The sequence below is a fragment of the Microcebus murinus genome, chromosome 16, assembly GCF_040939455.1.
Source record: "Microcebus murinus isolate Inina chromosome 16, M.murinus_Inina_mat1.0, whole genome shotgun sequence".
Taxonomy (NCBI): Eukaryota; Metazoa; Chordata; class Mammalia; order Primates; family Cheirogaleidae; genus Microcebus; species Microcebus murinus.
In genome coordinates this window covers 69,376,381-69,398,990 of record NC_134119.1, presented here as the reverse complement: position 1 = coordinate 69,398,990, position 22,610 = coordinate 69,376,381, and the positions used below count along the sequence as shown (strand labels likewise).

Below are 22,610 nucleotides of genomic sequence, written 5' to 3'. Positions count from 1 at the left end.
CTCAACCTTATTATTTACCTTGGAGAATCTTTCTTTTTACCAACGAAATATGCATCCCTAAATATCAAAGTTTAGATTTTACTGTTTTTGACCTATATGTAAATGACATCATATAACATACAATTTTTTCTGGCTACTTCACCCAAATATTAATTAATTTTTTTATTGTCACTCAAGATGATACAAATTGTTAAGTGCACAGTTCAATGATTTATCACAAAGCAAGCACACTCAGTTCAGGAAGTAAGTCTTGCCAGCTCCCAAATGCTGCAACAGGCTACACTGTGACCAACAGAAAACGAAGGCCTCCATTTCCTCACCTTACCACACTCACTGTCATCGTCCTTCTTCATTTTCTGAATGAGTATAAAGAAGGATCTCATTTCTGTTTAATCTGAATTTTTTTCCAACTACCAATGAGGTTGAGCATCTCAACATGAACTTGTTTTCCATTCATGTTTCTATATTTGTAAAGTAATATTAGTGTGCTTTGCTTATTTTTTATGTTGGCTTGTTTTCCATTTTCTTATTGATTTGAGGGAGTTTCATGTCCATTCTAGTTAAAAAGCTCTTGTGAGCTTTAGATTAAGCAAATGATTTCGTTCGTTTTGTCATTTCTCAGTTAAACTGCTTTGAGTTGTCCTCTATTTGATGAAAAAAACCTTAGTTTTGGTGCAATCAAATGCATCATACAAATTTGGTCTTCTATTTTTCATATAGGCAAAACTCAGTATTTCTTGAACTTTAAAAAAATTATTCTCTCATTTATGAATAATGATCTCTGGAAAAAAGAAGCACTGTAAAATGTCACCAAAAGATGAGTGTCAGAACATTAAACTTCTATCTTGTAAGATTTGTACTACAAATATCACATGTTATTTGTGCGATGATATCACAATAATATATTCTGTGTGTGTGTGTGTGTGTGTGTGTGTGTGTGTGACCATATAGGTAGTGTTAACCAAACGGTTAGAAAGAAAAGGCTAGATAAACACAACACGGGTCTGATAGTAGAAAAATGAGGACCACCCCTGAGTTTCCTGCTCTGCTTGTCTGTCTAATCACAACACTCCCTATCCCCCTAAAAATAACCACTCTCCTGAATTTTACATTAACCAGTTCCATGTTTTCTTTATAGTTTTATTACCTATCTTTGTATCCCTAAAAGATGTAGTTCAGATAAATCCTTTCTTTGAACTTTTTACAAATGTAATCATAGTATATGTAGTTTCCATTTTTTATTGAGGTACAATTTACATATAATGAATATATATAACAAATGAATTTATGTGTTATAATTAATAGAGTTTCTTTTTAAGAACAGTTTTAGGTTTACACAAAAATTGAGCTCCTAGTAGAGAGAGTTCCCACATACACCCTGCTTACCCTCACAGTTTCCTCTATTATTAACATCTTGCTTTATTAGTGTGGTGCCACAAATTGTCACCATGAATGAACCAGTATCAACACAGCTAAAGTCCATCAACTAAAGTCCATAGTTCACCCTAAAGTTCACTCTTTGTGTTGGACAGTTCTGTGGGTTTGACAAAAGTACAATGTCATGTATCCACCATTACAGTATCTTACATATGTATTTTATTACATATGAATCATATATACTTATGCATAAGATACATACATGTTTTCTATAATGTATTTCTAATCACTGCACAGATTTTAACAAGTTTCGACAAATGCATACACAGTGTAACCCCCTCATGTCTACATTGCCGCTACTGTACAGGTCCCCACGCCCGGTTCCACTGAATACCACCCCTCCCTGCAGCAGCCTTTACTGATTCCCATCCCCATAGATTGGCTTTAGCTGTACTAGAACTTCATGAAAATGGAATCATAGTGTATACTCTTGTATGCCTGATTTTTTGAGACTCCCAAATGCTATTGAATGTATCAGTGGTTTATTCCATTTTACTGGTGAGTACTATCCCATTTATGAATACACTACAATTTGTTTATCCATTCAGATGTTTATGAACATTGAGTTGTTTCCAGCTTTTCACTATTTTGTATAAAAGCTGCCTTGAATATTCTTGTACAAGTCTTTTTATGAATATATATTTTCAATTCTCTTGACTAAATACCTGGAAAGGAAATTTCTGGCCATTGGGTAGGTATGAATTTTTGTTTTTGCTTTATATGGTACTTTTTAAAAAAAAAAAAAAACACCTTATTGGGCCAGATGTAGTGGCTCACGCCTGTAATCCTAGCACTCTGGGAGGCAAAGGCGGGAAGATTGCTTGAGCTCAGGACTTCAAGACCAGCCTGAGCAAGAGCGAGACCCCATTGCTACTAAAAATAGAAAAAATTAGCCGGGCATGGTGACACATGCCTTTAGTTCCAGCTAACTGGGAGGCTGAGGCAGGAAGATTGCTTGAGACCAGGAGTTTGAGGTTGCTGTGAGCTAGGCTGACGCCACGGCACTCTAGCCCAGGCAACAGAGTGAGACTCTGTCTTAAACAAAAACAAAAGCCCACCTTATCAAGTTATAACTGATACGCAATAAACTGCATATGCTTAAACGTACAACTTCATAAGCTTTAACATATGTATTTCTGGAGAAACAAGAAATCGAGACCCAAAGGAGCATGCCAGTTCCCAAACATAAAATTAGTTAAACCTACCATTGAGCAAAAAATAAACAAACAAATCAGAATGCATGCACGCAAACAGCCCATAAGTGACTAGAAAGCTATAGTGGGCTTTCAGATCTATTTATTTGGCATTAAAGTACAGCTGGTACACATCGTCCTTCTTTTAGTAAATGGTCACCAGGCATCACATTTACACCGGTCATCACGACAAGCTTGGTCTGACATTCTGTTTCTCACGGTTCTTCTTTGGTCTCTCGTCAGCTGCCCCTGGCAGTCCATCTGCTGACAGTTGGAGGTCACATCCTCAGCATCCCCAGGGAGGCGGGCGCTGCTCACTTTCCTGCAGAATACTCCTACGTGCCGTCACCACAGTCAGCAGAGCAAGCATCTACTTGCCTCCAAAGTTTCTTCTTCATCTTCTCTGCTGGCTGTCCTCATGGACCTGACCCTGAAATTTTGTTTTGCCCCAGCCTGCAGAGAGGGACGGGAGAGAGGGGCCCCAGAGCTTCAGAAGAGCCCCAGGGAATCCCTCGTGCCTGCCCAGGCCGCCTGGCTGGACCCTCGCAGGAGTCTAGAACCGCAGTGAGGGATGCGTGTCTGGGCCCTTCAACAAAGGTTCCCGAGCGCCCGGGGAGGCGGGTGGCCCCTGGCCCCCAGCTCTCCTGGAGGAGCCCCCTACAGACCCAGGATGGAGCCGCCTAGGGAAGGCGTGGCGGCTGGTGAGTGAGGGTCCCTGACGGAAACCGCGTCCGGGAGGTTGACAGGCAAGGGTGGAAAGCAGGCTTTGGGTTGGGCGATGAGTGGTGAGAGCAGGGGATGGGGGTGCTGTGAGCACTGAGAGGGGCTCTCGTGGCTGACCTCGCGGCCCCAGTATTTCAGCGCCGAGACCCAGCTCACTAACAAACTTGGTTCACCCAGCCCCAGAGGCAAAGCTCCCTCCTTCCCGGGCCGTTTTCTTGGATGGCAGGTGGCCTGGATCTTTGGCCTGCTTGGCGCGGGAAGGCGACATCCTGCCTTCAGGGACGGGGTGGTGGGGGTGGGCCTTCACAGCTCCTTTAGAGCCTTCCCGGCGGGTCTCCAGTAGCCAGGCACAAGCGCCCGCTCCCCCAGGGCCCCGCCCTGGAGACCCAGGTTGCCTGGGCCGGCACTCAGCTTCTCTTTGAGGCCACCCCAGCTCTCAGACAAGGGAAGTTGGTGCTGTGGGCCTGGGCTGAGGGAGGATGTGAAACATCGAAAAGAAAGGCGTCCAGGGCCAAGGAGGAAAGGGTGGCCCATTGCAGGAAAAGGTGAGGGCTTCCTCACCCAAGGGTGAGGTTCCAGAGCAGCTGGACTCTGGGGTCCGCAGGACTTGGCTGTCAGTGTCTGGTCTTCCTTTGGAATCCGCAGTTCAAGAGCCCTTGAGGCGTCTGAAGGGCAGTGATCATCCGAGTCCCAAGGAAGTGGGCTGGGGTGGGGCTGACTGGGTAACAAATACAGAGTTTTTAATTGTTATTAATTAATTGCCATCAGAGTACATTGAGCTCAGGAGAGAGATAGGATCAGATTTATCTTTCAAAAAGACAAAGTGTCCTATAAAAACCACTTTTAGTGTAAAGAGTTGATGACGGAAAACTCTTCATACAGAAATATTGCAGATGACAAATGCAGCCAGAGTGGTAGAATTAGATTGTCACCACTTCTAACACCATCAATAGCTGCTAAAACCAGATAGGTGAGAGGCAGATGGGGCCTTTATAATAGAAGAGTAGGCAGATAACACCTGAACCCAATGGTTAAGCTTTTTTTTTTTTTTTTTTTTTTTTTGAGACAGAGACTCGCTTTGTTACCCAGGCTAGAGTGAGTGCCATGGTGTCAGCCTAGCTCACAGCAACCTCAATCTCCTGGGCTCAAGCGATCCTCCTGCCTCAGCCTCCCGAGTAGCTGGGACTACAGACATGCGCCATTGTGCCTGGCTAATTTTTTCTATATAGTTTAGTTGGCAAATTAATTTCTTTCTATTTATAGTAGAGACACGGTCTCGCTCTTGCTCAGGTTGGTTTTGAACTCCTGACTTTGAGCAATCCACCTGCCTTGGCCTCCCAGAGTGCTAGGATTACAGGTGTGAGCCACTGTGCCCAGCCCAATGGTTAAGCTTAAAATCTCAGAGAAATAACTAGAGAGTGTGTCCACCTGATGCGATGTATTAACGGCAGTACACAGTAACACAGGATATGCATTATGAGTATTCTTAACCACCCCCCAAATAAATAATCGCTGGGCAGTCTGACTAAGCCTCTGGAGCAGCATTGTCTGGTGGAAATATAATGTGAGCCAGGAATGCAAACCATATATGTAATTCAAAATTTTCTAGTAGTAACCATACTAAAAAAAGGGAAAGAGGTGATATCAGTTTTAATAATATTTGTATTTAATTCCATATGTTCAAATATTGTTATTGCAGTATATAACCAATATCTAAATATCTAAAAAATCCTCAATGAGCTATTTTACATTCCTTTTTATACTAAGTCTTTGAAATCCGGTGCATACTTCACGCTTCCAGCCCAGCTCCGTGAGGACCAGTGCGTTTCCAGAGCTCAACAGCCGTGTGTGGGGAGCGGCCGCCACGCTGGACAAGGCGGGGCTTTAGGAAGCCAAAAAAGAAATGTCTCGAAGAGTCTGCATGAAAGTAATTTCAACCTATAAATGCCGAACCCAGCCGAAAGAAGGATCAATTTAGCGTGAGGGTAATATCTTCCACTTTCTGTGAGAGCTTTAAACGTCTGCATCTATAAAAACGTCTTGACAGACTACCATGTGTCACATATGTGTGTGAATACACTGGGTTTTGGGGGCGGGAGGGCACGGCATTCTCAGACCTGCAAGCCCTCCTAGCGTCACCCGCAGTGCACCCCTCCGAGCAGTACCCGGCTGCACTCCCTCCAGGTGACGGTAACAGTACACTGTGGAAGAGAAGGCCAGAGGACTCAGGACACAGACTTGGCCACATCACAGAGGAAAGAGAACCCCCACGCGGTGGCGAAGCAGCCGCCATGAGAGACTGAGCGTCAGGCGCCAGGGAGCAGCCGGGCCAGCCACATCAAGTCAAGGGGCAAGAGGACAGGGCTGCTCCAGGAGACGGGGCCGGCCGCCCAGGCTCTCAAGCAGGCGGCCTGGCTTTAATCCCAGCCTGGCTGCTTGATGACTGTGTAAACTTGGACCCATCATTTCATTCTGTGCCTCCGTCTTCTCTTCTCTAAAATGGGGATAACAGCAGCATCCACCTCACAGGTCTGTTATGAGGATGAGAACTGTGCCCGGGACACAGTAAGCCCTAAATGAGTGTTTGCGGCCATTGCTACTGTTGTTGTTCCCTAATAATGAATTCAATTTATGAAGAGGAGATTTACACACTTGGAAAAATTTAGTAATAAACTACTGAGCATACAGAAAATCCATAAAATCGCTCACTCTCGGGAAAAACAAAAAGAAGCGCAGGAGAAGAAAAGCCGTCACAGGATTTACAGTCCACGGCCACGTCGGTCTGAGGAGAATGTGACCCCCTCAGAGGGCTGTTCGTGGGGGCAGCATGGAGTGGCGGGAATGGGAGCTGGTGGGGAGGGACAAGTCCGAACTGAGAACTTGAGGCGACAAACGAGCATGTTATTAAAGGATGAAAAGGTGTGGGACAGTGATCTGCTCCCGAGGTCTGGTCTCAGCAGAAGGACAAAGACGTCTCAGGAACGGGGAGTCCGGAACCTGCTGCGTCCTGCGCCCACCCTCGCATTCTGGAGAACCGTCCCGGCTGCTCCTGCGAACCCAACAAGAGCTGTCCCGCCCCTCCAGACCGGGACCAGGGGCCTCCGGGATAAATCACATCAGCATGCAAGTCCCCTCTGGGCTCATACTCAGTCTCTCTTGCCGACAACTCCTCTTTCCCCGGGAGCCGGAAGCTGGCGGGGGCATGTGGAGGCCGGGGAGGTGGCTGGGCTGTGAGGAAGATCCTGCAGCCTCAGTATGTGCCTGACCCGGGGCTCTGCGGAGACGCAGGAAGCGATGACCGCATGGCCACTCATCCAACATTCGCCCCATGTGACTTTCTGGGGGCCCTAAGGTGAAGGCCACCGTGTTAGACACTATGGAATAGAAAAAGCTCAGAAAAATCCAACTCTAGTTACTAGTCAGAGTAAAACAATAAAAAGGACTATGAGATTTGGACTAAAGGTAGTGAAGGGTTCATTGCAGCTCCGCTACCTTTTAACGCTAAGAATATGAGGATATTACTTCAGTTGTAATTTCCAAAATGAGAAGCCAGGTATTTATCATAGGCGTTGAGCAACTTATGCAAGATGAGGCTTATCAAGCCCTCAGCACCTGCCTGGTGTGTGGTAAATATGAATCAAAATCAGCAGGTTGCTGAGTCAGGTATCAGGTACCTTGTTCAATGTTCATACAACCCTGTCAGCTAAATATTATGATAATTATTATACCCATTTTGTGGATGAGAAAAACAAGGCTGTGTGCTGTTACATAATTTGCCTTAAGTTCTCTCAGTCTGCAAATGAAAGAACAGGGAATCAGCCTCATATCTGCCTCATTCTAAACCGCACACTGTCTCCACTATACCATGTGGCCCTCTACATGGTCAGCTTCCAGAAACACCATTTCCTGCTGCCTTAGAGAGCTCAGGCTGGGAGCCGGTCCCTGAGCCCCCAAATCCCAGTTAAGAGTGGTTTGGTCTGTCTTCCCAGGTGAGCTCTCTGCGGCCCTAGGTCCTAACATCCCCCTACATTTTCATTCAGAATCAGAGGGTCCCAGAGGAGCATGGCTGGGAGAGTGGACCAAACTGCTCTCTCTCCACTGGACATGGTGGGAGGATGGACGTAGAAACCTAGAGGAGCAGAGTACCAGTCTCCCAGGCATCTCTCTCACTGAAGCCCACCCCCGTGCATCACAGAGGCACTTGCTGGCTTGGCCCACTCAGAAACAACCCCTGTCCAGTTCATGTCTGGTCTCCTGAGCTGCACGTGGGAGAGGATGAATGAATGGATAGATGGATGGTACCATCTATGGCTGATGTGTTCAGACCCTTTCCTGGCCCCTGTCTGACATTACTCTATTATTGGACTTACCCACGCAAGCTGAATTTCTCAAGCACCTGTATACACTGGCTTCCCTCCAGGTTTAGTTAATGAGAGGAAAATGTTGGAGATTAAAACAGAGGAAATAATTATGGAAGCAAAAAGTACTTATTTTCTCCTTTTCTCTGCATTCTACAACATCTCTGGTAGCAGCTGCATCTCCTCTGAGCCTCCAGTACCCAAGAAGAAGAGCTGCTGTGGTTTAATTTTCCTCTGGGTGGCCCTGATCCTGGGGTCTGACACAGAGTCTCTTCCCTTGTCCTGATGATGTTCTCTTGCTGCTGCTCATTTCTCAGTTACTTCACTGGCCATGTTTAATTTTTCATATTTTCCATGAAGCATGAAATACCTTTCTTTGATTAAATTTCCTGTTTTAAAGAGATTTTGATTTTTGCCAATGAACCTCAACTGATAGAGATGAATGGATGCATAAATGTTAAGAGAGATGGGATGGACTGATGGAGTGATATATGAATGAATGGACAGATGGGTAGAAAGATAGGGAGGGGGATGGATAGATGGATGGATGGGGATATTACTCAATGAATATGACCCTCTTGCCAGTCTTTTATTCTAGTCTTTTTCATTTTGGGTCCACTTCCCAAGCATCCACATTCTGCCTTAGTCTTAAATATGTTTCCTTGTACAATCAGAAAATTTTAGACATGATTTATTTCAATATTACTTTGCAGGATATTCCTGTTCTTTCACATTTCTTTCCAACTTTTTCCTTTCAGTGACCAAAAATGCTTCCATATTATTGTTTTAAGAAGAGTTATTTCACATCGTCATTCTCAGATTCTCACACAGGCTTACTTCCCATTTCCCAGTAACCCAGCCCAGTTTTTAATTTTATGGCCACTATTGCCAGCTTCTAGGATACATTTCTGCCTATTTGATTGAAAAACCTCTTTCTCAAAATTCTGACCAGTTGAGCTGGCTGGTATTGTCCTCAATACTTGTGTTTTCTACTTTAACTTGCTTGTATTTTCTTTATTCTCCTCTCTTTAAATGAAATGTCACAAGAACCCTAAATTCTCTCTTCAGGTTGTCTCTTGATGGGTAACTTCATCTATGGGTTCATCCAGGTATACAGAGCAACCATGCAAGGATTGCAAAGATAAAATTCTCAGAAAGATAAAATTTTCAAAAGCACTATTAAAGATGGTGAGTTCTTTAGTAATTCAGTAAAAAAGAAAAAAGCCTTTAAAGCATTGTGAAAATACACAGAAAGGGTATTTTTCAGAATATGCAATGTCAGTTTCTCCTAAAATACACACAAATATTGAATAGGTTACCTGCCAATGTGGGACAGCCCCAAGACTTTTACTCGGTGACATTCCATGAGCCTTCCTTGGCTGTACGGAATGAACGTTCTTTGAACATGGCGGCTTCCAATATCATAAATCCATATGGCGTGGCCATGCCGTCCTCCTGACAGTCTCTTGAATAAGGAAAATGAACCGGCGGAAGGAGACAATGGCATACGCCATGATAACTGCTGGCGGAACGTAGCCTCAAAACTGTTAGTGAGCATGCGCACAGTTCCAAGGCAATCCTGATGGGATGCTAACCCAAACCGGAAGTGGCCCAGAGCGGCCATTTCGCGTAGTGAGGTGGTACTCGCCTCCCTACACAGCTTGCCGGACTCGGAGCAGATTCGGGATGTTAGCAGTGGGCATTCCGTGAGGTCAGTGCGGGAGGTCGGCTTGGGGTGAACGATGAGAGGGTGGCGGGGCGGGTGAAGACGGGTCTGTGCGGTGTGCGATTGGGGGTTTCTGGGTGAATGTTGGCGGCTGTGGGGTACATGGAGTTTGCTCATTTAAACTGGATAATTGGCTCTTGCGCTTTTTCTGTTTGTATGCAAGTGTTTTTGTAACTTAATTCCAAGTGAACTTTGACGTCAGATTTTATACTGTTGGCCGTGAAACTTGCTCGTTTGAGGATAGGGAACGTGCATGCGTCTTCAGAGCGCCTCCGTCGACGGTACCCGGGGTTTGGGAGAGCGATTCACTGCCGGGGACTAGAGAGAGCCCGTGGTTGATTGGGAGCCAGCAGCTTCAGGGGTCGGGGGGCTTTGAGGGTCGCATTATATTACACTCCGGGGGCCAGGGATTGGACATCGATAGCAATCAGTAGAGTGGGGTGCTAAGGGTAGCATATGGGAGCCAGTTGACTGGAGGTCTTGGGGGAGGTCAGTGATTGGGGTTTGTGAGGGTGACTGCATTGCTTTCTGGGCAGTGATGGGTCCTTCAGGGTTGGATGTGTGGGTCAGTTTTGGCCTCTCCTTGAGTCCCTGTGGACATGGTAAGAATCAGTGATTGGCAGTTGAGCAGATTGATGACGGTTTTTCTATTGGGGTGTTTTATTTGAGCCCCTATGTTGAGGATCATTTGGCATCCTGTGGAAACCGATAAATTGTACTTCCTGGGAAACATTTATTGCCTGTCAGGGTAATGATGATTTCCGGAGCTTGGGCCATGTCAGTGACTGGCATTTTGTAATCTTCTGGCAGTCCTGTGGTCTAACCATTGGGGATTTCTGTCAATGACTGTATTTGGGTGTGGTGGGGGCAACTTATTATGGACAGGCAAGAAATGGTCAGTGATTGGAGGTTGTGTCTGCAAATTTCCTGGGTTAAGGTGGGGGTTGGCACAGTGATTTTAATTTTTAGCTTTGTTAGAAGAGGCTGGGCCGTATGTATGGTGTATCACGGACGGGCACTGAAATGTTCAGAACCTCAGAACCTGCACCAGACACAACCGACTCCCAGCCTGAGCTCTCCAAAGGCAGCAGGAAATGGAAATGGTGTTTCTGCAATGTAGCCACATAGGAGTCCATGAGACAATATGAAGTAGACATGGGGCTGATTCCCTTTTCTTCCATTTGCAGGCTGAGTAACCTCTGGACAAATTATGTAATAGCATACAGCCTCATTGTCCTCATCCACAAATGTGTATAATAATGCTTGTTATATTTAGCTGACAGCATTGTGTAAAATTAAGTCAACAACTTGCTGGGTTTTATTTATATTTACCACACACCAGGCAGGTGCTGACGGCTTGACAAACCTCATCTTGCATAAGTTTTCCAAAACTTGTGATAAATACCTGTGTCCCCATTTTAGAAACTGTGACTAAAGTAATATCTCCATATTCTCATAGTTAAAAAGTGGAAGAGCCACAATGAGTCCTTCATAAAGCTTAGTCCAAACTCAGTCTTTTTTCTTAACTCTGGCTAATAACTAGCATTGGATTTTTCTGAACTTTGTCTACTCTGGTGTCTAACATGGTAACCTTCACCTCAAGGCCCTCAGGAATTATTTATGGAGCAACTGTTGAGTGAGTGACCATGTGAGGGGTCATTGCCTTTCTAGGGCTTCTTGGTGTCTCTGCAGAACCCCTGGGTCAGGCCTCATCATTGAGGCTGCAGAATCTCTCTTCACAGCCCACCCACCTCTACCCAGTTGTCCTGGTTGGAGCCTCTAGATGCCTTCCCAGCTTCTGGGAAAAGTGGAGTTGTTGGCAAGACAGATCGAGAGTTGAAGCCCAGAGGGGACATGCCTGCTGATGTGAATTTATGCCAGAGGCCCCAGGTCCTGGGTCCAGAACAGGAGGACGGCCTATGCGAGGTAAGAAGGACCAACCCCAAGGAAAGTTCTCCATAATGTGAGGGCAGATGCAGCAGATTCTATACTTCCTATTCCTGAGGCAGCCTTGATCCTTCTGCCAAGCAGGGACCACAAGGGGCTGATGTCCTGCTATCCACAGGCCATATGTGCTCTGAGAAACTGAACTGGCTAATAAAGGAGGATGTGTTGGAGTGGAGGGTTGGCCCTGGGCCAAGGAAGAAGAAAATATAGTCTGTATGGGAGCCCCAGTTGCAGGCAGGGAAGTGCTGGCTTCTTCCTGCTCAGCACTGGCTCAGCTCCTTCTTCCACCATTGGAACTCTGCAGATTTACAGCTGGTCCCCGCCAGACTCCTCCTTGCCTGCTCTATGGGGTTTGGCTTATTTCTCCTCTGTTCTCATAAGGTGCCACCGTGCCCAGCTTTTCTGGTCCTTTGATTTACATTTTGGTTTGTTTTAACTTCTGGATTTTTAAGGTAGTCTTATATAGTGATAACCTATTGTCCTTCTTGCATATGTTTATAAATATTTTTTGCTATTTTATCCTTCACACATAAGTTTTAGTTGTATTTGAATATGAAAAGGAGAGTCAGACAGTTTTGTGAGGTTTGTAACTAAAAAGAGCCATCACTTGCTATTTTTTTCCCCAAATTGCAGCTTCTCAGAAGCAATCACGTTTTACATTTTTAGCTAAATATTTTGAGATTGATCACCTAATCTATTAATGACATGCTTATATTGCTGCCTCTTGGGTTGTTAATTAACAACATGTTAATTACACGGCATGTTGCTAAAAGATTAGGTTTAGCCCACTTTCCTGTACTTCCACCCTGGGCACTCACATGCATGCTGTCCTTGCCTGTCCTTCTCTAAAACCTGGGTCAAATTCTGATCAGGTCACTATTCCTTGTTTTTTATTATGATTGTATAAACTGTATTCACAGCTGCTTATAAATAATGTGAGGACTCTTCTTCAGCACAATTCTTTGTTTTTCCCTGGAGTGCACAATTTTATGGATGAGCTATTCATTTACTTTTCTATATATGTATTAATGTATTACACAGTTTTCTCCAAGTTTTCTCATCATAAATTGAATTTGTTACTAGGTAATAATAATCGGACAGTAATTGCAAACACTCATTGTTTCAGGGACAGTTCTAACCCTCACAGCTTTGTGAGGTAAATGCTGCTGTTATTCCCATTTTACAGAAGAGAAGACGGAGGCACAGAATGAAATAATGGGTCCAAGTTTACATAGTCATCAAGCAGCCAGGCTGGGATTAAAGCCAGGCAGTTTGCTTGAGAGTCTGGGCTGTCAGTTCCAACTCCTTGAGGAGGCCTCTCCTATTGCTTTTTTGACTTGATGTGATTGGACCTGGCTGCTCTCTTGGTACCTGATGCTCAGTCTTCTCATGGTGGCTTCCTTCACCACCACCTGGGAATTCTTCTCCATCAAGTGTTCGATTTCCTGCGTCCTGAATACTTTGGCTTTCTCTTCTATAGTTTACTGTTATTCTCATTTTGTGGGAGTGCCTCCTCTAGGAGTTTCTTGGAGATGGTTGCATGATGGTAAATCCTATAAGATCTTACATATCTGAGAATGTCTTGCCCCCCAACAAAACACATATATTTACATATTTAATATATGGTATCTATATCTATCAAGATATATATATGTGTATATATATCTTGATATATGTGTGTATATATATATATATATAAATGTTTAAAATGCCATAAAAATTACATTTATTTTACCCTCACACTAAGTTGATTTTTGCCTGGGTTCAAATTATAGATTGGAAATAATTTTATTTATTTATTTAATTTGTATTTAATATTTCTTTTGTTCTTTTATTCTTTTTTTTCCCCTCAAAGATATACACATCCTATGGAAATAATTTTATAATTCTTGCAAGAAAATGTTTCCAACTTAAGAAAGAAATAGCTATATATTCAATTATGCATGTAGATTTCCAGATTAGATTTTGTTTTAAATGAAGTGTGCTAAGTTTTAAACTTTGTATTACTAAAATTTTTAATCATAAGCAAAAGTAGAGTAAATGGTCTAATGAATCCCTTATTGATTGATTGATTTGTTTTGAGACAGGGTCTTAGTTTGTTGCCTGGGCTAGGGTTCAGTGGCATCTTCATTGCTCACTCCAACTTCAAATTCTTGGGGCTTAAGTGATCCTCTGGCCTCAGCCTCCTGAGTAGCTGGGACTACAGGCTCGTGCCACCATGCCTGGCTAATTTTTGTATTTGGGGTCTTGCTTTTGCTTAGGCTGGTCTTGAACTCCTGGAGTCTTCCCACCTTAGCCTCCCAAAGTGCTAGGATTATAGACATGAGCCACTGTGCCTGACCTGAAACCCTTTATCTTAATAATTATCAGCATAGTACCCATCCTGTTTGATTAATAACTCCCATCACTAGATTATTTGAAGGCAAACCCTAGACATTATATTACTTCATATATATTGTATATCTCTGAGAGATGAAGTTTTTCTTACATAACCACAAATATCATTCATATATCCCCCAAATAATAATTATTTCTTAATATCATAAACACCTGAACTATCTAAACTTGATTTTTCATGTCAGGATCCAGCCATTGTCTATACATTCCACTTAGTTGAAATGTACCTTTAGTTTTTCTTAATCTACAAATGGTTTTCCTCCATGTTTTACTCCCTTTTTATTTATTTCTTGGAGAAACTGGGTTGCCCTTTAAATTGTGGCAGATTCTAGATTTGGCTCACTTGCATTCACATGGTGTCATTTTATATCATGGACAACTATCCTTGTATTTGTGAACTAGTATTTAAATCTAGACCTGTGGTGTCAAGTATGATGGCCACTCACCACATGTAGCTATTAAGTGCTTGAAATGTGGCTGGTTTACATTTCAAAAAAAAACTTAGTATGAAAAAAAATTTCTAAATGTCTCATTGATGATTTTTAAAATATTGGTTATAGATAGAAATTATACTATTTGAATATAATGGATTGAATAAAATATATTATTACGTTGATTTCATCTGTTTCTTTTTAATATGGCTTCTAGAAAATATTACATATATGGCTCACATTATATTTCCATTGAATGGCTCTACTGTAGAGGCTTGGCCAGATTCCACTTTGATTTCTTTGTTTTTGGCAAGAATACTTCATAGTTTGTACACCATCTGTGTACTTGTAAAACCATATCAGGTGCACATAATGTCTGGTTATCATTCTCTTTGTGATGTTAAAATTGATTATTAGGATCAGGTGTTGTCATCTTAATCTTTAATCATAAAGATCACATCAGTCTTTCACCTATGTGGTTTTAACATTCATTGGCGATCAGTAAAAGTGATGATATTTTAATTCTTCAGGCTGCATTTGTCATCTGTAATAATTCTATAATGAAGCTCTTTTAATCATCAGTCCTTTCATTAATATTGTTCTTATAGGAAGATCACCTTTTTAATAGATCGTATCTTATTAATATGATCATACCTCTTTCTGAACTTAAAATCCTTAAATGGCAATCCATTAATTATAATAAAAATCTGTACCCATTACATGATCAGACTCCAGCCCATTTTCTTGGAACTTGGATGATAACCACCTTCCAAACATCATGCAATTGCCTCTCCTCTTACACAGAGCCATCTGCTGCATCCTGAATTCACAGTGTTTTCCTACTTTTCCACTTTTATTAAAGCTCTTTTCTGGAAAATGATTTATTTCCTCCATGCACACATCCCACATCAAACTTCTAACTTACAGTTTAAGCTTTGCCACCTCTAAGTAGCATGGCCCTCTATTCCCAGGTAGAATTTGTCCCTAATTTGCTTCTCTCCAGTAGTGTGCTCTGCATCTATTTCTACCGTGTTCCCTTCCTAACCCCATAGTTGAGCTTATGTATTTGCTTTTTGTCCAAGTCTCTGAGTTGCTGGAAGAGTAGAAGCTTATGTAGTTCTATGTTGAGTTCCCAGGACCCAGCACAGCTAAGGCTGGCATGTAGTTGCTTAATAAACATCATGTTCATTATTCCTAAATTAGCTAGAGACTTAGAGAGAACCCATTTCTGGCCTTATTTCTGAAAAAGAATGACTGAATGAATGTGGTATACAATAGACGGCAGGATATTTCTATAAATTTTTTTACTGCCCCCCAAATACAATGTGAAACAGGTATTTAATGGGAAGTCTATATGATGTGTCATGGTGAAAAATCATCAGAAGCACATTCTTATATGTAACTTCCCCATTTACCAGTGATGAGTAATTCTCAGTGAGCTGGGGTACGTTGTTACAGAAATCAGTGTCATTAGAGGATGTGACCGTGGGCTTCAGCAAGGAAGAGTGGCAGCAATTGGATTCTGCCCAGAGACACCTGTACCAGGACGTGATGCTGGAGATCTATAACCACCTCATCTCAGTGGGTGAGCACAGCTGACCTGGGAATCTTGGATGGGCCTCGTTGAGATTTCCTTCTTCCTCCTTACAGAACGCATTGGGATATCAGAAGTATGTCATGGTTTTTTCGTTGGGTTGTCCTGCAGTGCTTATTCCTTTTGGGTACCTTTGAGTACCTTTGTGCCCAGTGGAAAATGTTGACTTTTCTGATGAGCCAGTGCAAAGCTTTGTTGAATGGCCTCTAAAACCCAAATCCAATATCCTTTCCATTGAACAGGGTATCACATTCCCAGCCCAGAAGTCATCTTCAGGATGGTAAAAGGACAGGGACAATGGATGGGGGAGGCTGAACTACCACATCAGAGCCGTCAAGGTGAGTGACTTGTACCCAGGCAGACATGGATCTCTTTGGGGATACCACTGTCAGCCTACCACATTTATTCATTCCCTCTGTTTTCTCACTGGTGGACACTTAGGTTGCCTCTTACTCCCAGGTTCCACAATAAATGTGATAAATTATCTCATAAATATCCTATAAGGGCCAGTGTAAGAATTTTTCCGAGGTAAATATTTGGGAGAGGGATTGCCTGGTCATGGAGATAAGTATACTTAATTTGAATTAGTCAACCATATTGTCCTTAAATGGGTTGCACAGTCTACACCCCTATTTGCACACCTTGCTTGCCAACACTTGGCATTAACCAAATTGGTTAATTTATGGCCCATCTGATGGATGAAAGGGCACTTCATTGCTTAAATGTTATTTTTCTAATAACTAATTAGAGCATCTCATTATATCTCTTATCTGATTGAGTTTTCCATATATGTGTACATTGCTTTTTCATGTTATCATTTTGTGTCCATGGAGTTTTCTGCCTTTTTTCCTGTTTATTTGCCCTTAAATTTATTGATTTTCTTTTTTTTTGCTGAATCTTTTTTTCTTTTTTCCCCTTAATTGTGGCATCTCTACCTTGGAGTCCTATACTATGTTCTCTCTTCGTCATAGGAATCTACTGATAAGACCCATCCATTTTGAATACTTAGTCATCATATTTGTATTCTGATGATTCCTATATCAACACCTCCACTCTTGGTGCTTAAACTGAATTCTGATACCTTATTTAAAGCTACATGGAGGACAGTTCTCAGGAGATGACTCAACTTCCTTAATTTCAGGAGATCAGAAATTGGAATTGTCATCATCCAAATAAGAAATTCTTATCACATGACAAATTTTGTCAGATTTTTTCTGTGTTTCTGAGCTCTTTCCTCTCAGTCTTCTAATTTAATTTATTATTTTAGAATTCCTATCAATTTTTCTTTTTGAATATACAATTTAGGTGACCCTTTTTCTTAATCCTAGTGGTGTCACTATAAACCAGCTTCCTATTTTCTTATATTTAGACTATTTTATTGCTAATGACATTTGTAGATTCCGGTTTTTCATGAGTTCAATCACAGTGCAGATTTGCATTGCAATCACAATGCAATCAAAATGACAGATTTTATTACCCCAAACACTGCTATTTAGTTTCATTTTTCTACAGTAGATAGGATGCAAACATGCAGTTATTTTCTACTATGTAGATTAACAAACTCCTTCTTCAGTGATATTATCATCATGGCCACATATGTCCAATTTAAAAATATACCTGATAGTTTTCATCTCCATTGTTGTGATCTTTTGCTTAATATCTGCTATATAGGATAATCCACTTTGCATATCGCCTGTGGTTATTTGTACTTTTCCTACTTAATCTTTATTATGTCAATGTTGAGCATGAGGAAACCATTTAGAATACAAAAATTGTTGAATTTCTGAAGATAGAAAATAATATTTTACACTATTTTAGAAGGATATTTTAAATATCTGCTGAGGTAAATTCAAAAGAACAGAGATTGTATTTGGACAGAGAGGACAATGGCATGAAGTGTGAAGAGTCTTTGTGCATTAATCATATCTATTTCGTGGAAGGCTACTAAAAAAATGAGTATATCAAAATGGGAAGTATAGAGGGTGACTGCTTGTGAATTTCAGAGAAAATAATTTCACCCTAGAGGTGGAATGACATTGGAAGTTAATTTTAAGGGCACAGTACCTATAACTGGTCCACAAAACCATTTTGAAGGGAAACAATGAAGTAGACAAAGCAAGCTTAATGGGAGTAGAGGACATGAGTATGTGCTTAGATTTGGGAATAAATTGGGTATTTTTTGCATTGTTAGGCTGTGTTGGAGAGTTATAGAAAAGCTTTTTGGCACAGTTCTGACAGTTTGCATTAAACATTTTTGGCAGTAATTTAAATATTATCAGATTCAGTAAGGTCTAAATGAATTGAATTTTTATGATCTAAATGAATTGAAAAGTTAAAAATAGTCCAAATCTGTGGCTGGGGACACAGAGTATAGGATACCCGGAATAAATGTATGTGTATGGGTAAAACTGCTATTCAAGAGTGAAAAATGAAACAAAACAAAAAACCTGATTGAAAAAATGAGAAAAGGACTTCAATAGACATTTCCTCAAAGATGATATACAAATGGCTAACAAACATAGGAAAAGGTGCTTAACACCACTACTCACTTGGGAAATGCAAATCAGAACCACAGTGTGATATCACCTCACACCCATTAGAATGACTACTATTAAAAAACAGTGGATAGCCAAGCAGAAACACTCCCCAGAATGGAAGTCCCTGATCATCTTAACAAATGTTGGCAAGAATGTGGAGAAACTGGAACCCTTGTGCGTGGCTGGTAGGGATGTAAAATGGAGCAGCCACTATGGAAAATGATATGGCAATTCCTCAAAAAATTAAACATAGAATTACTGTATGATCCAACAATTCCATTCATTTCTGGGTAGATAACCAAAATATTTGAAAGCAGGGGCTTGAACAGATATTTATACACCCATGTTTAATATTCACAATAGCCAAGAAGTGGAATTGTATACTGATGGATGAATTGATAAACAAAATGTACTATATACATACAGTGGAATATTATTCACCCTTAAAAGGAAGGAAATTAAGACATTCTACAACATGGATGAATCTTAAAGGCATGGTTAGCTAAATAAGCCAGACATAAAAGGATAAGTGCTATCTCAACTCATACAGACAGAAAATAGAATAGTGGTTGTCTTAGTCAGAGGCTGAGGGAGAAGACGAAAAGGGGAGTTGTTTAATGAGAATAAGATGTTTTACAAATGTAAAAGTTCAGGAGATCTGTTGCCTAACAATGTGAATACACATAACACTACTGAACTATACATTAAAAAATGGATAAGATGGTAAATGTTATATGTTTTATGCCCATAATAAGAAAACGTTAACAATAAAGATTAAAAGTGTTCTCATTTTCTAAAGAAGTGAAAAATGATTGAGGTTTCTTGACAGGACAAGAGTCTGGGATACTATCTAAGTGACTGAAAGAGAAAAACTGAATGTGATGGTCATTTAGTAGTTAAATCTGATAGAAAAATAATAGTAAAATTTTATAACTTATTTTTACTGAGAATCTGCTGTGTTCTATGTTCTATATTAGTAAATTAAAGATCAGGGACTCCCAGTCTTGGCAGGGAAAAATAAAGGTATGATCTGTAACATAAAGCTAAAAGTTCTAAAGGAGAACAATTAACTTCTTTTATAGAAAAAGGATGAAATAAATTCTAGGGAACAGCTCATTTGTCTAGTCTTCCAATATACCTTTCTGGGGATATGGGTATATTCCCAGGTTCAAGAAAAAAAACAACAAAACTACAGCTGCATGGAGAGTTGGGACATAAGCATTCTTTTACTGCTTGGCCATGTCAGGATAGGGGAAGCTTTAATAGTTTTCCAATGGTTATAGAAGGCTGATAGGTTTGGCACAAGTGAGAGAAAGCAGGGAGATTGGTGAGGATTTAGATCTGAAAGCTAATGAAGACCTATACACTGGGCCCACTCCTTCAAGCCTTGGCTATCCACCAATGTTGCCCTATAACAATGATGTTACTTTGTCTCATCTTCTATTTATCTTATTAGGTCTGGGCATACAGTTTAGCCTGTATAAGTGGAATTAGTTTGCCTTTGTTTAAGCTTCCCAAAGATTAACAAAGTGATCTTGGCCAGTTATGTGACCATGATGTGCTTCCCTTTCTTTATTTGTAAAATAGGAACACTAATTGTAGCTACCTCCTGAGGTTATTATGAGGATTAAATGAGTTTATGTGTGCCTCACATAGACCATTGCCAGGCACAAGCAGGTGCTATATAGATGAGTGTTTGGCATATAATAAGGGCATATAATAAGTGTTTCTGCTCATTGTCACCATCATCAGCACCATTACATGACTAAGCAATTTCCCTGTGTTCAATGTCAATTAACGTCATACAATTTCTACTCTGTCCTATTCATTATATCTGTTTCATCTTCTCTTTCTCCTTCTAGAAGGGAAGTTTGGGCTTGAAACCCCACAGCAGGAAATTCCTGAGAAAGTTTCGTATCAAAAGGATATGGTGGGTGAAGTCACAAGACGTGGTTCCTGGTGCTCCATTTTAGAAGAACTGTGGCAGGATGCTGACCATACAAAGAGAGATCAGCAAAATCAGATTCAACCCATGCGTCATGGTGCTGTCTTCAACAAGAAAACATTGAACACAGAGAGAGATTGTGACTGTAAGGACCCTGGGAAAATCATTCACATGAGGCCCCACCGTATTTCTTTACAAAGATCTCAGAAATGTTGTTCATTTGCAAAAAGTTTGAAGCCTAACCCAAAAGTAAATGGTCAAAATCAAAGCAATGCCACAAAACAGCTTGATGACATTGTTGAGTCTGATCAGCTGTTCACTCATAGCTCTTCCATTGCTTGCAGCAAGAATATTCATACAGGAGAGAAATTCTGCAAAGGTAACCAGTGTAGAAAAGTCTGTGGCCATAAACAGTCATTTACACAAGACCAAAGTAATGTTCAGGAGAAACCGAGTGAATATACTGAATGTGGGAGGGCCTCCACCCAGAAATCACAGCTCCTCGCCCAACAGAGAATGCATAGTGTAAAATATCTCCATGAATACAGCAAATGTGGACAAGCCATCATCCCACAACCAAAACTCAGTGTATATCTGACAGATCATACAGGTAATATACCCTATATATGTCAGGACTGTGGGAAGGTCTTCATTCAGAAATCAGAATTGATTACACACCAGAAAAGTCACACTAGAAAGAAGCCCTATAAATGCCATGAGTGTGGAAAAGCCTTTTTCCAGATGTTATCTCTCTTAAGACATCAGAGAACTCACAGTAGAGAAAAACTCTATGAATGCAGTGAATGTGGCAAAGGCTTTTCCCAGAACTCGACCCTCATTATACATCAGAAAATTCATACTGGTGAGAGACAGTATGCATGCAGTGAATGTGGGAAAGCCTTCACCCAGAAGTCAGCACTCAGCTTGCACCAGAGAATCCACTCAGGGCAGAAGTCCTACGTGTGTATTGAATGTGGGCAGGCCTTTATCCAAAAGGCACACCTGATTGTTCATCAAAGAAGTCACACTGGAGAGAAACCTTATCACTGCCACAACTGTGGGAAATCCTTCATTTCCAAATCACAACTTGATATACATCATCGAATTCATACAGGGGAGAAACCTTACGAATGCAGTGACTGTGGAAAAACCTTCACCCAAAAGTCACACCTCAATATACACCAGAAAATTCATACTGGTGAAAGACACTATGTATGCAGTGAATGTGGGAAAGCCTTCAACCAGAAGTCAATACTCAGCATGCATCAGAGAATTCACACTGGAGAGAAGCCTTACAAATGCAGTGAATGCGGGAAAGCCTTCACTTCTAAGTCTCAATTCAAAGAGCATCAGCGAATTCACACAGGTGAGAAGCCCTATGTATGTACTAAATGTGGGAAGGCGTTCAACGGCAGGTCAAATTTCCATAAACATCAAGTAACTCACACTAGGGAGAGACCTTTTGTCTGTTACAAATGTGAGAAGGCTTTCATCCAGAAATCAGAGTTGATTACCCATCAGAGAAGTCACATTGGAGAGAAACCTTATGAATGCCATGACTGTGGGAAATCATTCAGTAAGAAACCACAACTCAAGGTACATCAGCGAATTCACACAGGAGAAAGACCTTATGTGTGTTCTGAATGTGGGAAGGCCTTCAACAACAGGTCAAATTTCAATAAACACCAAACAACTCATACCAGAGACAGATCTTACAAACGCAGTTATTCTGTGAAAGGCTTTACCAAGAAATCAATTCCTAGTGCATCAGCATATTCATAAATTAAATATACTCCGAATTTCTTGACAAGAGTCAGATCTAACTGTATGTGATAGATTCATGCTTCAGAAATTCTGGAAATGTTTTGCATGTGTAAACACATCATGAATTCACACATTATTTTACATGAGGAAAACTACCCAGAAAAGAATTTCAAAGAATAAGTGGAAGTGTCCTTATTTGTACTAGTCTCATTAAGGGTTATAAATTTCATCCTGTGAAGAAACCCTGACTAATGCACTAAGAAAAGCCTTTCTATAGAAAATGGTACAAGACAGATTATTACCAGGTTATTTATGGGAAAGTCCTATTTATTGTGGGATATCAATATTTTAAAATGCCAGCAAAGTAAAAATAGGGCAATATTATGTATGTATATGGCTATCTTATGTATATATGTCTTGTACACAGGTTGAGTATCCCTTAACCAAAATGCTTGAGACCAGAAGTGTTTCAGATTTTCAATTTTTTCAGATTTTGGAATATTTACATTATATTTACTGGTTGAGCATCCTTAATCTGAAAATCCAAAACTCAAAATG

General features: G+C 41.2%; 1 protein-coding gene across 2 annotated transcripts; it reads left to right on the top strand.

Moving 5' to 3' along the window:
- The first annotated feature begins 9,325 nt into the window (after positions 1 to 9,325).
- On the top strand, positions 9,326 to 22,610 carry LOC105882860 (uncharacterized). 2 transcript variants are annotated; one of them, XM_012785544.3, is made up of 5 exons: positions 9,326 to 9,422; positions 11,180 to 11,363; positions 15,671 to 15,797; positions 16,049 to 16,144; positions 20,206 to 22,610. In XM_012785544.3, exons 2-5 carry the CDS (start codon positions 11,292 to 11,294, stop codon positions 22,068 to 22,070), a joined length of 2,160 nt encoding a protein of 719 aa, XP_012640998.2. In that variant the 5' UTR covers positions 9,326 to 9,422; positions 11,180 to 11,291; the 3' UTR covers positions 22,071 to 22,610. The 2 variants fall into 2 exon arrangements, with proteins under 2 accessions (XP_012640998.2, XP_075849386.1); XM_075993271.1 differs by lacking the exons at positions 9,326 to 9,422; positions 15,671 to 15,797 and having other exon boundaries at positions 11,184 to 11,363; positions 20,206 to 22,598.